This window comes from Pistacia vera, unplaced genomic scaffold, assembly GCF_008641045.1.
Source record: "Pistacia vera cultivar Batoury unplaced genomic scaffold, PisVer_v2 Contig298, whole genome shotgun sequence".
NCBI classification, from domain to species: Eukaryota; Viridiplantae; Streptophyta; class Magnoliopsida; order Sapindales; family Anacardiaceae; genus Pistacia; species Pistacia vera.
In genome coordinates, this window is record NW_022196110.1 from 200993 (window position 1) to 216349 (window position 15357).

A 15357-nucleotide genomic window follows, 5' to 3' on the forward strand; every position below is an offset into this window, starting at 1 on the left:
GTTATGCCATTCCTTATGGGATTACATGACTCCTTTGATGCTATTCGCGCCCAAATACTCCTCTATGATCCTCTTCCAGCACTGAATCGTGTTCTATCTCTTGTCCAACAGGAAGAAAGACGACGCCAACTTCACTCCCCTTCTGCTCCGATTGCAATGGGCGCAAAAGGACCCAACCAACGAAGTCATTCTTCCTCCCACAAGGATCGATTATTCTGTTCCCACTGCAACATTTCAGGCCATTCACTGGAACGATGCTTCAAACCAACCCCAATCTTCCCGTATGCACACATTGCAACATACCGGCCTACCAAATAAATGCTACAAGCTGAATGGCTTTCCTCCAGGTCACAGAAACAACTCCAGATCTAATCCTACGCTAATCAATCTTCACTTGAACATGAACAAATCGGCAATGGACCATCTATTACTCAAGAGCAGTACAACCAGCTCATCGCCTTGCTCCAATCCTCTCAGTCTCCAGCAGTTTCCTCGCAGCAAACCATGCATGTTCCAGTTCCTCAACCACCAAATTTCACCCGTCTCTGGTATTCATTCCTGCCATTTCACACACACATCACACACTTTCACAAAATCATTTTCCTCTTGGTAATTGATACTGGAGCCCCCATCTTTTCACGCATAACGTGTCTTTTGTTTCCCACACCATTAAACTTCCAAATGGCACCACCCATTGGCCACACATGTGTGTATTCATCTCTCTGATCATATCGTTCTCAAGCATGTGCTATGCGTACCAACCTTCTCCTTTAAATTGCTCTACTAAATCTTAACTACATCTACTACATTCAAATTGTTGTCTCATATTTTTTTCCAACTCTTGCTACATACAGGACCTTTCATCTTGGAAGACGACTGGCATAGGGACAATGCATAATGCCTTTACCATCTTCAACCTTCAACACCAGCCCCAACGCTTTACAATGTTTTTTCTAAATTCTGTTCAAGCTATGTTAACACCACCAGTACTTCAAAGTTTGACGATTACTTTAGGCATTACAGACTGGGGCATAGTTCCATGACACAGCATGTATTAGTGAAATTCAAAAATCAAATTCAAGGCCTTCAAGTTTATCTCAATTCTCTTGTGAAATTTGTCCACTTGCCAAGCAACATAACTTCAATTTCCTCAGTCTATCACCACGGTTACCAAGCCTTTTGATTTAATTTCAGCAGATATTTGAGGACCAAATTCCACACAAGCATATAATGGCACCCGTTATTTTCTTACAATCGTAGATCAGTTTACCAGATGCACTTGGATCTATTTGTTGCAAAACAAATCAGAAGCCCGAACTTCAATTCAAAATTTCTTTTCCCTTATATCCACACAATTCAACACCCAAATCAAAATATCAGAACTGATAACGGTGCCGAATTTCATATGCCCAATTTACAATTCCAAAGGCACAATTCACATACTGACCTATGTTGCCACTCCACAACAAAACGCTCTCGCTGAGCAAAAACATCAGCATATATTGAACGTAGCTAGAGCCTTAAAATTTCAATCGGACTTCCTATGCGATATTGGACAGAATTTGTTATCACTGCCATTTATTTGTCAATCGAACACCCTCTCCTAATCTGCTACCAATCACCTTTTGAAAAACTGTACAACCAAAAACCCTATATTCCCATCTCAAAACATTCAGTTTTCTCTGTTTTGCGTCTACACTAAACCATGGCCGCTCCAATTTGAACCCCGAGCTAGAAAATGCTTATTCATTGGCTACCGCATACTTCCCTGTATAGCGTGAAATGTAGGTTTGTTGCTCGTGAAGTATTTTACGTACGGTTCTAAATTTCTCAACAGATCCAATTTCGGGGTCACGAAAATTAAGAAAGAGAGCACTGAATTTATAAATTTGGGGTTGAAACAGAGCAACAGGACGAGGATGAAGAAGTGGCATTTTTTAGCATTACATTCCGCTTTGTGGTTGGATATCAACCCTTCTCTGAGGTTGGGATTTAGGAATGCATACTAAGTTGTAATCTTTGCCATCTCGGTATGTGCCTTTCCATCCATTTTTCTTTTCATGGAGCTCCTTAGATAATCTCCATACCTGACTTTCTGGTACATCAACTTTTGAGAACCCACTTGATGATCTAACTGCTCGATCTCGACATCGTTTTGATGAATGATAAATGATGCATAAGAAATTCTTGCTTTCTTCTGGTTTGTCACTGCTCTGTGTTCAACACTCTTGTACTTCCCATTACTCCAAATCTGTTATTACAATGTGGAGGAGAGAAAGTTAGTTTCAGTGAATTTTGACTAACTCAAACTTGCCAAGTTAGTGGCTGAGTACCTCAATAACATCTCCAACGTTTACCACTAGAGCATCTTGAACGGGTTTAACTGGAACCCATTCTTCATTGTGCTTGATCTGCAACCCTTCTGTATCATCTTCTTGCATAAGAATTGTTATGGTGCTTGAGTCCGAGTGTGGACTTAACCCCAGAACTAGGTCTCGCCTACTGCACGTGGGATAATAATTCACACGCATTCCCTGTGCCCCTTGTTTGTGCAGGCCTAGAAGAGCATCCTTATCCATACCCATGATTCTAGAAAATGAACGCAGGAGCTCCTCTCCAACTTCTTTGACTCCATTGGAAAATGATTCAATTATCTCTCTGCATTAATGCAACATTTTAGTTATGAGATGACCATTAATTATATGTACTTGAATGAATAGACTTACTTAAATCCCTTGGGTGTGCGTGGCCAGAAGTTGAGCTTCCGATAGTGAGAAGGATAAACAATTAGCATCAGTGCATCTGACCAGTCCAGTATCTGATCTTCGGAGACTACATACGCTTGCCCGTATCCTTGTATGTCATTGGAGGCCACTTTATATTTTTTCCTCTCTTCTAATGGAAGCGCGAAAAACTCCGCTGCAGCATCTTTCATATTTTGCAACACTTCTTTCGCCACTCCATGATTCACCACCTGCAAAAAGTTTAAGGGATTCAATGTAGTCTTTGATGGGATCAAATGGCAAGGTGGTATGGATTGTCAGATCAACTTTGTATTTCTTATATACCTGAAAGAAGCCCCACTCTTTGCAAGCAAGATCCAGTTTGTTCAGCTCCTCCACGTCTCCTGTTGAGAGCAGTGACAAATCAATGACAGGAATCGGGGAAGAAAGATGAGACATATCGTCCATTTGGAGTCTTTCTTCTTGGTTTCTTATGTATCTTCCAGGAACCTGCAAAGGTTCCTTCCTCACCATTTCCTGAACATTTGGTACCGGCAGAGATGGTGCATACGTGGGGGCATCCATATTTTCTGTGATGATCTCATCAGAGTTTGAACCCATGTTTTTTCTATTAGATTGTTGGTTCTCTTACTTGCATATTGAACTGCCAGCAGATGATCTTAAGTACATATAGCCAGTGCTATGGTGACCCGTGACAAAGCTCTTGGATGTTAGCCAAAGGAATCTTTGCTATTCCCTCAACTAAGGATTCTTTTAAGGTAGATTATTTGGAACTTTCTTCCTGCTTAATCTGGTTTTTGGATACACTGTATCTTTGTTTTACTTGGTGAATTGTCTCAGTGGAGTGTCCTGCAACCATGCTAACTCATTGTCCAAGTAAAAAAGCTTTGTATGTTGCCTTAATTTAGTATTTTCGAATTTATCTAGAATTATCCCTTTGATTCTTGTGATTAGTGTGTAGTTTGACATATGTGTACAAGTAAAAAGACTTCTTGCATCACCCTTGGTTGTCTGTTCGTCATTCTCAGTGCTGTTGGAATTTGATCAGGTCATCAACTTGGTTGAGACAAGCATTCAGCCACATCTAACTGGAGCCTCGGGACATGATCCCTTTAGAAAATGAAAGGTTCAGATGGGATTGGTAAATTAGGTGAAGAAGCTGAAAAAAGAAGCAACCACGAAATAAAGGCAATTCGTAGACTCCCTCTGGAATAACTGATATGAAATATCATTTTTTAAAGAGCGTCTCCTCAACTGGTGAGGCAGCTGATTTTGATAGACAAATCCCCTTGATAAAGCTGTAATGTAATGAGTGCAGGCAGTTCGATACTTACCAAGCTAGTCCATGGATTTGTTTCTCTTTGATAAGAAAAACGCAAAAGAAAGGAGGATTTGCTTGTCCTGTGCAAACTGTTTAGTTAACATTTGATTTTCTTTTCCCTTTTTTATATTTTCCATTGACAGTGTTTTCCTTTGGGCTTTCTTTTTTCCCTGGATTTTGCTTTTGGGAAAAGCCAGAGTTATTGTTGAAGAATGAATCTTTTTGGTAGAAAATGAAGATTGGCAGCAAGGCAGCAAGATTGGCTGCAAGTTTGGCATGAAGAGTCTTGAAGGCACGAAGAAATTCCAGAGAAGAAGATGCCGCGGCATTGAAGAAATTATGCCGCCGCATGACCTGCATGACAACTGTTGAAAAACTGTCATTTTCAGTTTTTTTATGAATTTGAAATTTCCATTAACTGCATGTTTCAATCAGTTAAGTGCAGTTGTTTAATGTTATCCCTTTAAAAACATATAAAAAGGGTATAAATGTAACAATGTTATATGGCTTATGTACGAGAATTTTATAAACAAAGTTATTGCTTCTCTGCATAAGTTCATCTCTTTTGAAATCAGAAGCCTGAGACTTGTTTCTATGGGCTTCTAATTTTAATTTCCAACAGTTATCATCTTTTTTTACTTTGCTTCGATTCTAGATTTCTTATGTCATTGAATGCGATTTTCTGGACTGAAAATTTTGCCTGTTGCTAATGGAACTTGGATTAACTTTCATTTGACATAAGAGGTTTAGTTGTTGATGAAAGCAGAAATTTTGTCTGGAGAAACTTGTATTTACCCAAGCATTTATAGCGCAGTGCATTAGTTACTGGTGATCAGACTCTTATTTGTTAGCTTAAGGGATCTTTGATATTCCCTCAACTCTGGATTCCTGTAAAGTAGAACATTTGGAACTTTCTTCCTGTTTAATTTGGATTCTAGATATATAATATCTTTGTTTCACGAGGTGAAGTTGTCAAATGGAACTGTCTTGTTAACTCTGCTTAGTTGTTTGGACGTTCCAGGAGCCCTTGATTTATCATTAAGGAGCTTCTCCTGAAATCTTCATTTGTTCCTTCTTATTGCGTGTTGTTGGCATTTATGTTAAGTCCAAAAGGAGAACTTCTTGCATATCCGTCGTATTTTGGATATCACTCTCATTCTGTACTAATTAATCTTCAAATGAAAGCTATTAGAATTTGACAGGTTATCAACTTGGCATTCATACTGGAAGCATTCAGCCAAATCTAACTGCAGCCCTAACTATGGATCCTTCCAGAACGTGATTTGATAGGTGCATAATGTATTCTGGAAAAAACCTGACACGTTGCCTTAATTTAGTAATTTGGAATTTATCTAGAAATATTCCTTCAATTCTTTTGATTAGTATGTAGTTTGACATTTGTGTACAAGTCAAAGGACTTCTTGCATCACTCTTGGGAGCAAGTTCGTCATCCTCATTGCTGTTGGAATTTGATCAGGTCATCAACTTGGTTGTGACTTGTGAAAAGCTTTCAGCCAAATGAAAGGTTCACAATGGAGCACTGGTAAATTGAGTTTTGATTTTCTTTTCCCTTTTTTCTTTTTATATTTTCCATTGACTGTGTTTTCCTTGGGCTTACTTTCTTCGCTGGGTTTTGTTTCTGGGAAAAGCCAGAGATTCATTTTTCTTTTCTTTGGCTGGATTCTAGATTTCTAATGTACATTGAATGTGATTTTCTGGACTGAAAATTTGGTCTTCTGTTGCTAATGGAACTTGAATTAACTTCAATTTGAGGTTTAGTGGTTGATGAACAATGTGTAGCAGAAATTGTGTCAGGTGAAACTTACGATGTTGATTTTTGCTGGTAATTTTCTCCCATTTTTGTTCTGAATTGAATTTCAAAGAAAAAAAAGAACGAAAAAAAAAGTAAATTTAGGAGTAAGAGCATTGCATTAAATTTGGGTCGGAACACTGAAGAATGAAGTTACACTTTTAGATCTTTTACAGTGACAAAGTAGTTCAGATAGAGTTGATGCAGATTGGCACAAGCACGAGGAGGCAATATCAGCCTTTGTGGGGGGATCCTGAAATTTAGAAATATCAGTCAAGTTTCAATCTTTGCTATCTCAGTGTGTGCCTTCCCTTCCATTTTTCTCTGCATGGAGCTCCTTGCGTATTCTCCATACACCACTTGCTTGTACATCAACCTTTGAGAACCCACTAGATGAGCTAACGGCTCGATCTCCACATCATCCTGAGGGATGAGAAATGAAGCATAAGAAATTCTTGAATTGTTCTGGTTTGTCACAGCTCTGTGCTCAATGCTCTTATACTTCCCATTACTCAAAATCTGTCATTCCAAAATGGAGATAAAAAGGTTAAATTCCCATTTCTATTATACTCTATTGGAGTTTGACCTAAACAAAATTGCTAAGTTAGAAGTCCAGTACCTCAATAACATCTCCAACATTAACCACTAGAGCATCTGGAACTGGTTTAACCTGTACCCAACCACCATTGTGCCTGATCTGTAACCCGTTTATATCAGCTTCTTGCATAAGAATGGTTATGGAACTTGTGTCTGAGTGTGGACTTATTCCTAGTACTTGGTCTGGCCTGCAGCATGCTGGATAATAGTTTATTCGTAGAGCTTGCAACAAATTTTTGTGCAGTGCAAGAAGTCCATCTTTGTCCATCCCCATGATAGTAGAAAATGCGCGGAGAAGCTGCTCTCCAACCTTTTGAACTCCCTTTGTATACGCATTGATAATCTCTCTGCATCAAAGAAACATTTCAAATAATGGACAGAAATCATTTGATTACTTTGCTCAACTAGATAGAAAAGGGTACCTATATCCCTTTGGTGTGCTTGGCCAGAGCTTGAGTTTTCGATAATGAGAAGGGTGAACAAGCAGAATCAATGCATCTGACCAGTCTAGTTTTTGCTCTTCGGAGACCACATATGCATGTCCGTATCCTTGTATGTCATCTGGGGGCATTTCATACTTGTTCTTCTCTTCTAATGGAAGCTCAAAAAACTCAGCTGTAGCATCCTTCATATTCTGCAACACTTCTTTTGCTATTCTATGATTCACCACCTGCGAAGAGTTTTCAATGTTAAAAGGTGGCAGGGTCAGAAGAAGATCAACTTAGTTATTTCTAATATACCTGAAAGAATCCCCACTCTTTGCAAGCAAAATCCAGTTTATTCAACTCCTCCGTTTCACCTGTCGAGAGAAGTGACAAGTTGATGACAGGAATCTCGGAAGAAAGATGAGACATATCAGTGATCGGGGGGTTGTCTTCATCATTTCTTATGTATCTGTCAGGAATCTTTGCAGGTTCCTTCCTCACCATTTCTTGAACATTAGGTACAGGTATAGATGGAGCGTAAGTGGGAGCATCCTCATTTTCTATGATCGTCTCATCTGAGTTTGAACCCATTTTTTCTCTCTTAAGATTGTTAATTCGTCCTATTTCTGATATATGGTCACCAGTTAAGTATTTGTAGCTTAGTGCTTTTGTTACCCGTGATCAGTCTCTTGTTTGTTAGCTAAAGGTATCTTTGCTATTCTCTCAACTAAGGATTTCTTTAAAGGACAACACTTGGAGCTTTCTCCCTGTTTAATCTGGTTTTTTGATATATAATATCTCTGTTTTAGAAGGTGAATTGTCAAATTGAAGTGTTTAGCGACTCTGCTTCTGGTGTTTGGACACTTCATGGAGAGTAGCTTTCTCTCGTTGCCTTTTTAAGTATTCTGGTGCTTATCTAGAGATCTTTATTTGGTTCTTGTTCTTGAGTGTTGTTGGCATTTGTGTTGAGTCGAAAAGGGGAACTTCTTGCATATCCGTCGTATTTTGGACATCATTCTCATTCTGTACTAAATTAATCTTCAAATGACAGCTATTGGAATTAAAACAAGTCATCCCACTTTGGCATGCATGTTTGCCTCTATATGTATTTCATTGGAGATGTTACTATAAGACAGGAACACAGAATTTGATTTCAAAATTCGAACTGTTCATATGAGGCTAATCTGATTGGTGCATAATATGTAAATCTTGCTTTATGTCACTTTAGTCTTGATGAAAACTGAATTACTGTGTGTGCACAATCAACAAGGATGCCCAAAAGAGAAAAAACTAGTATTATCCATTTCCTTAATTCACCCTCCATCTGTTACTGAAAGATCTTCAAAATTCTATCATCCATGAATGAAAAAGAAAAAAGAAACTGAAAACAGTACATAAATCAACTAAAAATTACTGGGACGTTCCATCACTAATGTAATGCCTTATGTCTTTTGACTTCCTTGTGGAGCCATAACCGCACCCTTATTTCCCTTGTGTCATTTCTCATTTGGGAGGGCAGAAAGTGATGACATACCGTGAAGCCCTGCATTTATTAAGGCTGGAAGAGTCATCAAATGCATAACTATAGGCCTTTGGGCAAATAGCCTTAAACAGATTAGCAAAAAGTGTTGGCTTGCAGGTCTTTGGGTTTGCGTATTCGCCTGTGCAACAATACTTAGCCGATTGCATAGCCAAGCAGGCGCTTTTGCACCCGACCACCTTGTCTCTTACTTTCACTTCCAGTGCTGATGGACAGCAAATATTCACATCAACGTCACATGACGCGACGCCACACCCAATTCCACCACCAACAGGTTTCATTGAGACAGGTAAATTGAAGCCATCAACTAAGCTCACATCATAGAAATGCAAAGGTGAAGAAGATGAACCAAGTGTCATTTCAACCACAGTTGCTGGGGGAACACCACCAGCGCCTTGGCAATGAAGCTGGCTAGCGCAATCTCCAGTGTCACATGAGCCTTTCCCATTACTGTCAAAGTTACATCCTTGCCTACCCCAAATCCTCCCAGACCACTTTTCAGGCAAATCAAGAACTACTTCCTCGCCACTGTCAAGTTTGAAACCACCATCATTAGGAGTGGGCTGACCGGCACCGCCTAGTATTCCGGGCCATAACCTTTCACGGCAGTTGTTCACAAGTATCATTTGTGTCCCATCTGCAACCATCAGTAACATAAAAACAAAAACTCAGTAATTCAATTACAAAGTACAAAATTAAACTTAACAATCAGGAAGAAAACTAATAACAAAACCTGTAAAGGAGAACAAGGCCAACAGATAAAAGAGAAGAGGGAGGATAATTAAAGAAGTTGACATGGTTTCAAGATTATTGTGAATTCAGTAGTGAGTTGTGTGAGAGACAGTATAAAACTTGAAGCTTTTTATAACTAGTAATCAGGACTGTGCCCAGTTGATGACTTTAGCTTTCTTGCTCTACTATATTAGTGTCTCTGAACTACTTTTACTTTTGCAACAATGGGGCGTATATGCATTTCTTCCAACCGGGGGCTTCTTTAATCTAGGAGAATATGTGTACCTAAACTAGAAATAGCTCCATTTTTTTAATCTATGAAGTCTAACATCATCTGATATGAAACTAGAACAAAGTAAAGCTATACGTAGATAAACATGACATTGATTCTTTTAGATTGGACGGTTCAGGAATTGATAATATATTTTTAAAATAAAAGTAATGGCAAATTGATAGAATATGATTAAGAAGAATCATTGGTAAAGAGAAAGGTTTAAGGGAATTGATGAGACATAATTATGCATCTTACTTTGTTATACAAAGCTGCGTAAGCTCTTCATCTTTTGTGTATAAGAAGCAGACGTCAATAGAATTGGGATGCATGTTTGGGATTGATAAAGCAGGTTAGTTAAGTTAAAAAGATTTGAACAGGAACCCAGGAAGCCCACTTTCATCATAGCTGCTTAATATTTTATTATATCACAACTTGTCCTTTTTTTTTTTTTTTTAAAACCAGGTTGCGTAGACCTTACCTAATCCTCTGGAACCTTAAAACTATTAGTAGATAAGAGCTCAAATGATCACCCATATTAGCAATCGTGGAAACTCGAACTCGAAAGATCATGTTAGATTATTCTCTTGTTTTTTTTACTACAAAAAGGACTCGAACTCGGAGATCATGTTAGATCCTCTTGTTGTTTTCAACTTGTCATTTTGCTTTACATCCTTGCCGTTAAATTGATGGAGGATTGGGAACCCATCAGTGAATATCAAAGATTTCAAATTAATTTTTTATTGATTTATTTATTTAATGAACTTTTTTAAGAGCAATAATATTACACTCACAATTTTTTTATATAAACCTTCTCTCATAAACTTATATGACAAAAGATGATTGGGTGATTTTAAATTTAAAATAAGCTTTTACCTAATCATCTTTTGTCATTTAAGTTTGTAAAAGAAAATTTATATAAAAAAATTGTAGTTGTAGTATTACTTTTTTAAGAATAGATGTTGTAACTTTTAATATAATTGGAGCATTTTATCATCCTTCTTCTACTTGTATTAATTTCAAAATCTATAATTTCCAATAATAACTTTAATTAATCATAAATATATATTTCCACAAAGAAGAGAAACAAAGTTAATAAAAGAACCATTTAATAACAAATTTTAATTTTTAATTTAATTACAAATATGTTGAAGCTTATACTCTTTTTGCTTTGTAGGAGACAAAATACATAAAAGTTGAAACGATGATGTGTAAATTTAAAAGTTGCATGGCATTTGATTCACTAGACGATGTCGTTTACTGGAAACTGGTAGAAAACTTTAGCTTATCAGAATAAGAGTTAACGACATGTTTCTACCCAAAAAATAGCCCATTGACAAATTCATACCCACCCACTTTTTAAATACCATTTCAATACCCAAAACATAATTTTGTTAGTAATTTTTGTTGTCAGAAAGGGCAAAATAGTCAAAAGTCTATTATTAATGAGGGCAGAATGGTCAACAAACATTGACTATCGGAGAAGAAGAACAACGCATGTTAGCAAGAGATGGTGCATGTTAGTAGCGTTACAATCGACAGTTTTTGCCATTTTTGGACCAATTTTGGTGTTTAAAATCACTTCTGAGACCACTCATAGAATCCTCATCACCTCCTCTACAAAGCCCCAACCTCCATTTATCGTCATCACTCACCATTTCCCACCACCACCTCCATTCGCATGGCCAACTCTACAAAACCAATCGCCTCCATTTTCTAGTCCATTTCTTTGCCATAAATTCCCCTAGACACCACCATCACACTCCCCACAACCCACTCTACAAAACCCTTATCTCCATCATTGTCCCTTGCTTGCCGATGGTCGACCGTGCACCGTGCGACCTTTCGACTTTCAAGCTGATTTTCGATCATTTTCGGTGTCGAAAATTGTCCCTGCTACCACCAATTGATTCCTTGGATCTTCCTCTCCAAAAGCCCCAACATCCTATATCCCGTTTGCTCACCAATCGTCAACGACTGAAGCTCCCCTACCTTGGGGTTTTTCGAGTTTTAATTGGATTAATTAGGATTTATTCATTCGATTTTTATGTTTGTTGGGTTGAAAGACAATTGAGGAATGTTTATTTATAATATTTTATGGTCATCGATGATCCCAACATCGGCGGCAATTGCTGGCAAGGGAAGAGGCTAAGAAGAGAAGCAATGGAAGAGGGCTTTTTCGTAAATGACTATATTTCCCACCCAAATCAGAGGTAAACATATTATTTGGGTAGTAAGGGGTGTTTTAAAAGTTCGAGGGTGGGAAACTGTCTAATGGAACTTTTTTGGGTGGACACATGTCGTTTAACTCTCAGAAGAACCCTTAACCAAATCAGCATCTCTAAATCTCTAAAACCCTTCCATTTTGTTAGGGTTTTGAACGAAACGAACAGTGATAATCAAATCAGCAATGATTCGCACCGCAATTAAGTTGTCAAGATCAGCGACTACCCTCTCCCGAAGCATTCGGTTGCCAGGAGCCTCCTCCCATGGACATTTCCTACTCTCTGCGGCATCACCACCGTCGAGATTACTTCATGATGGAACCAACGTCAACGGCCCAAATTCAAATCCAGTTGTTTTTCAGATGATCAATTACGCTCTCTCTCATGCCAGGTCTCAGAAATCAGGTTAGTATTTAAAATTTCCTATCAATTCAGCCCAAAACTTTTCCCATTTTTAATCAAATTTCTTTCTTTTATTTTTTTTGTAAGTGGTGACACGTGTTATGCATATGTAGATGAATCGTACGCACAAGGTTTGCTAGTACTCGAGCAGTGCTTCTCTACTCAGCCAAGGGAAGGCCAGTGCGCTCAAAATTGGAGGGGAACTGCGTTACTCGCTATGTCTACTTTATTATATGAAAGGTTCTTTTTTTTTTTTTTTTAAATATTTATTTCATTGTTCGGCCCTTCAATATCTCTGAGCTTGTAATTTGAATTTTATTGTAGAGGGAATTTAATGGAGGCAATAGACAGGCTGCAGAAAGTTGAAAATTTAAAACAATCTTCTCTGGGAGTAAGAGGTGCAGTTCTGTCTATGAGGAAATTAGATTTATGTTTCAAAGTTGTTATGTTTAAACTCTTATTTAGGGAAAGGGTATTGATTAAAAATTGTGTTTTGTGCATTTATTGTAGTTGCTGCGGTGGAAGCCCTTGTTGGACTCCATTTACAGTTGGGGCAAGTAAGTAGTGATTTCAACAAATAGTTAAACTAGTGTTTTTTATTTCTATTAGTAATCTGTTTAGAATTTAAGATTTATCTGGAGATGATTCTCCTTATATAGGATGATACTTCGTCAGTGGTCGCAGATAAATGCTTAGAAGTTCTGGGAAAATGCAAACCAGAGAGTGATGGAGGTGATTATGCAGCTGTTAGATCTCGTGCTAAGGCAGTAAAAGGGCTGATTGAGCTTGTCCACGGGAATGTTGAATCAGGTACTGCTGAAGCTCTTGTGAGTTTTCATTCTTTCATTTTTTTGTTGTTGTCATGTTGATTTGTTTTATTATTGAATTTGGCTTATTGGGGAACAGCTGAATCTTTCTTCAGAGGATTTCAGGAGAATGTGGGTTATACTGGTGAGGTTCATTGCTTTTACTAGTCGTTATGGGAATCATGGTTGTTCGTTATATTGAAGTTGTTATATATAGGCAGTGCTGCTTTATCATACGGAGAATATTTGCATGTCACACGGAACTTTCCACTGGCTAAGGAGTTCTACCAGAATGTGATTGAAGTGTTGAGTGAAAAAAAAGACTTTAGTGATACAAATGCCTTGGGATCATGTAATATGGCTTTGGAGGAAGTTTCCTTGGCAGCTACGTTTGGTCTAGGACAGCTTGAGGGACACATGGGGTAAGACTTAGAATCCTTGGCTAGTGCCTTAAATCACTGTTTACCTTCAATAATATTGTCTTCTGATGCCAACCGTCCCTAACCTTAATTCAGGAACTTTGGTGATGCTGAGGAGATATTGACAAGGGCTTTAACTAAAACAGAGGAACTTTTTGGTTTGTTGCCTTGGATGTGCTTTGTTAATCACTTATGTTCATATTTCTTTTAGCTGGTTTTGTAGAATGAATATTGTGGATTATATACCAATTCTTCCCTTTGGTTTTATTGACTTCCTGTAGGCTCCCACCACCCAAAAGTTGGTGTTGTCTTGACCTGCTTGGCTCTCATGTTTCGGAATAAAGCAATTCAAGAGCGGTCAAGTTCTCTTTTGGTACAAGAGGTTAGAATTCACATGACCATCATTTTTATTTCATATCAAGAAAAATTGGTTCTAGAGGTGTCTTCCATTCATATTGATTCTTGATATTAGCCATAATAGTTTATTTCTTTTTCCTCTGGTTAAATTGATCTCAAAGTTGTAGATCAGGAATGTACTAGATCCTCAAAAAACTACCATGGGCGAGGATGATTTGTTGTATAGATCCTGTTAGGATAAGGTCATAGATCTTTTTGACTAGAAAAGAAAAAATTGTGCAAACATAAGTTTTAGCCTGTTGTACTGTCCTTTCAATTGTTGGGTAAACCTTATGTATGTTTTAATTAAACTCTGTTTGGACTTCTTATTACCTGTGAAATTTTCTTATCACTTGTCATTGGTTATGTCATCGTTGCAATTTGTATTGGTAATTATGTTATTGTAAAGTTTTAACAATATATCCTTTACAGGGGCTTTATAGAAGGGCGATAGAACTTCTGAAAGCTCCACCATTGGATTCTGAAGGTATAGCCAGAGTCTTAGCATTTTGCCTATTCCCAATGCTATTCAGGAATGATTCTGTTTTGCCTGTTTGGTTGTACAGGTTCTGAGACAAAAGTGGATGGAAGAGATATAATGGCCCTTGCAAGAGGTATACTTGAAAATCGTATTGCTTTTCTTCTTGCATACTCGTATATTCTTATGGAGGGATCATGACTCAGTGATGGAAGTGGTCCTAATTTGAATTGGTTCTCATGAGTTATTTCTGCCTATCATGTGACAGAAATGTTGGCCTGACATTCACTTCTCATACTTATTGAATGTTATACAATTTAAAAGTCGAGCATTTTGCTGTGTCATGATGTTGCAATCACTTCGTTATTACTGGGTGTTTTTTTTTTTTTTTTTTTTCCTTTTTTAAAGATACCTTAAACATTTGATGCATGTCTTGTGTGTTTTCAACTTGTATGATTCTTTGATGCCTTTGGAAAGGCAAATTGTTCTTAGGGATCCAATTATGACAGTCTCATAGCACACATGCATAATGATTTCGGCATTTATCCAGCTGGTTGGTTGTGTAGGTGGATATGCAGAAGCGCTATGTGTTCAGCAGAACAGAAAGGATGAAGGGGAGAGAACGAAAAGGTGGGCAGAAGCTACATGGAGAAACCGCCGCATGTCACTGGCTGAGGCCCTGAATTCAGAGCCATCTAACAAAGTGATGGTTATAGATGCTCGAACTAGCCGGGCCATGTAATCATCTTTTTCCAGTTTCAGTAGCTGTTAGATAACCCTAGTTATACTTTGTAGATTGCAAGGCAATATGAATGTCGCCTCAAAATAACTGTAAGAGCATAATCTTCACATATTGTGGCATGCATTCTGCGCATGGTCTACTACATTATTTATGTAAAAATAATGTGAAGAGATGCAAACCCAGTGGCATTTCTCAGTTTTGCCGTCTGTAATCTTCTTGTATTAACTAGAGGCTGCTGAAACTCGTAATATGCACGAAAAGTATTTCAATGTAGAGTTACTGTATAAACTGTCTGGCTGAATTTCGTGATGAATAAATTAGCATTGTTTTATTCTTGTAATAGCAAGTGAAGCAAATTCTAAGCTCTTAGCCCGTCACAAGTCAATTGAGGGTAATCAACGGGGAATCTTAAACTATGCATTGAAGAGAACTGCAATTGCAATTGAAAA

The 15357-nt window shown here is 37.9% G+C and overlaps 4 protein-coding genes across 4 annotated transcripts; 1 reads left to right on the forward strand and 3 right to left on the reverse strand.

The window, feature by feature from the left end:
• Positions 1-1919: 1919 nt before the first annotated feature.
• On the reverse strand, positions 1920-3344 carry LOC116135267 (protein SRG1-like). Its single transcript, XM_031420963.1, has 4 exons — positions 3069-3344; positions 2727-2974; positions 2334-2658; positions 1920-2251 (listed from the first exon to the last, which is right to left on the reverse strand). The coding sequence occupies exons 1-4, from the start codon at positions 3342-3344 to the stop codon at positions 2006-2008; spliced, it is 1095 nt and encodes a 364-aa protein (XP_031276823.1). The 3' UTR covers positions 1920-2005.
• A 2710-nt stretch (positions 3345-6054) lies between these two features.
• Positions 6055-7488, reverse strand: LOC116135262 (protein SRG1-like). Its single transcript, XM_031420957.1, has 4 exons — positions 7213-7488; positions 6895-7142; positions 6495-6819; positions 6055-6394 (listed from the first exon to the last, which is right to left on the reverse strand). The coding sequence occupies exons 1-4, from the start codon at positions 7486-7488 to the stop codon at positions 6149-6151; spliced, it is 1095 nt and encodes a 364-aa protein (XP_031276817.1). The 3' UTR covers positions 6055-6148.
• Positions 7489-8139: 651 nt separating this feature from the next.
• Positions 8140-9313, reverse strand: LOC116135344 (thaumatin-like protein). Its single transcript, XM_031421042.1, has 2 exons — positions 9171-9313; positions 8140-9074 (listed from the first exon to the last, which is right to left on the reverse strand). Exons 1-2 carry the CDS (start codon positions 9232-9234, stop codon positions 8401-8403), a joined length of 738 nt encoding a protein of 245 aa, XP_031276902.1. The 5' UTR covers positions 9235-9313; the 3' UTR covers positions 8140-8400.
• Positions 9314-11809: 2496 nt separating this feature from the next.
• On the forward strand, positions 11810-15040 carry LOC116135332. Its single transcript, XM_031421030.1, has 12 exons — positions 11810-12070; positions 12181-12307; positions 12392-12465; positions 12578-12624; positions 12727-12877; positions 12974-13018; positions 13091-13295; positions 13389-13450; positions 13574-13674; positions 14121-14175; positions 14255-14302; positions 14733-15040. The coding sequence occupies exons 1-12, from the start codon at positions 11851-11853 to the stop codon at positions 14906-14908; spliced, it is 1311 nt and encodes a 436-aa protein (XP_031276890.1). The 5' UTR covers positions 11810-11850; the 3' UTR covers positions 14909-15040.
• The last annotated feature ends 317 nt before the right edge of the window (positions 15041-15357 follow it).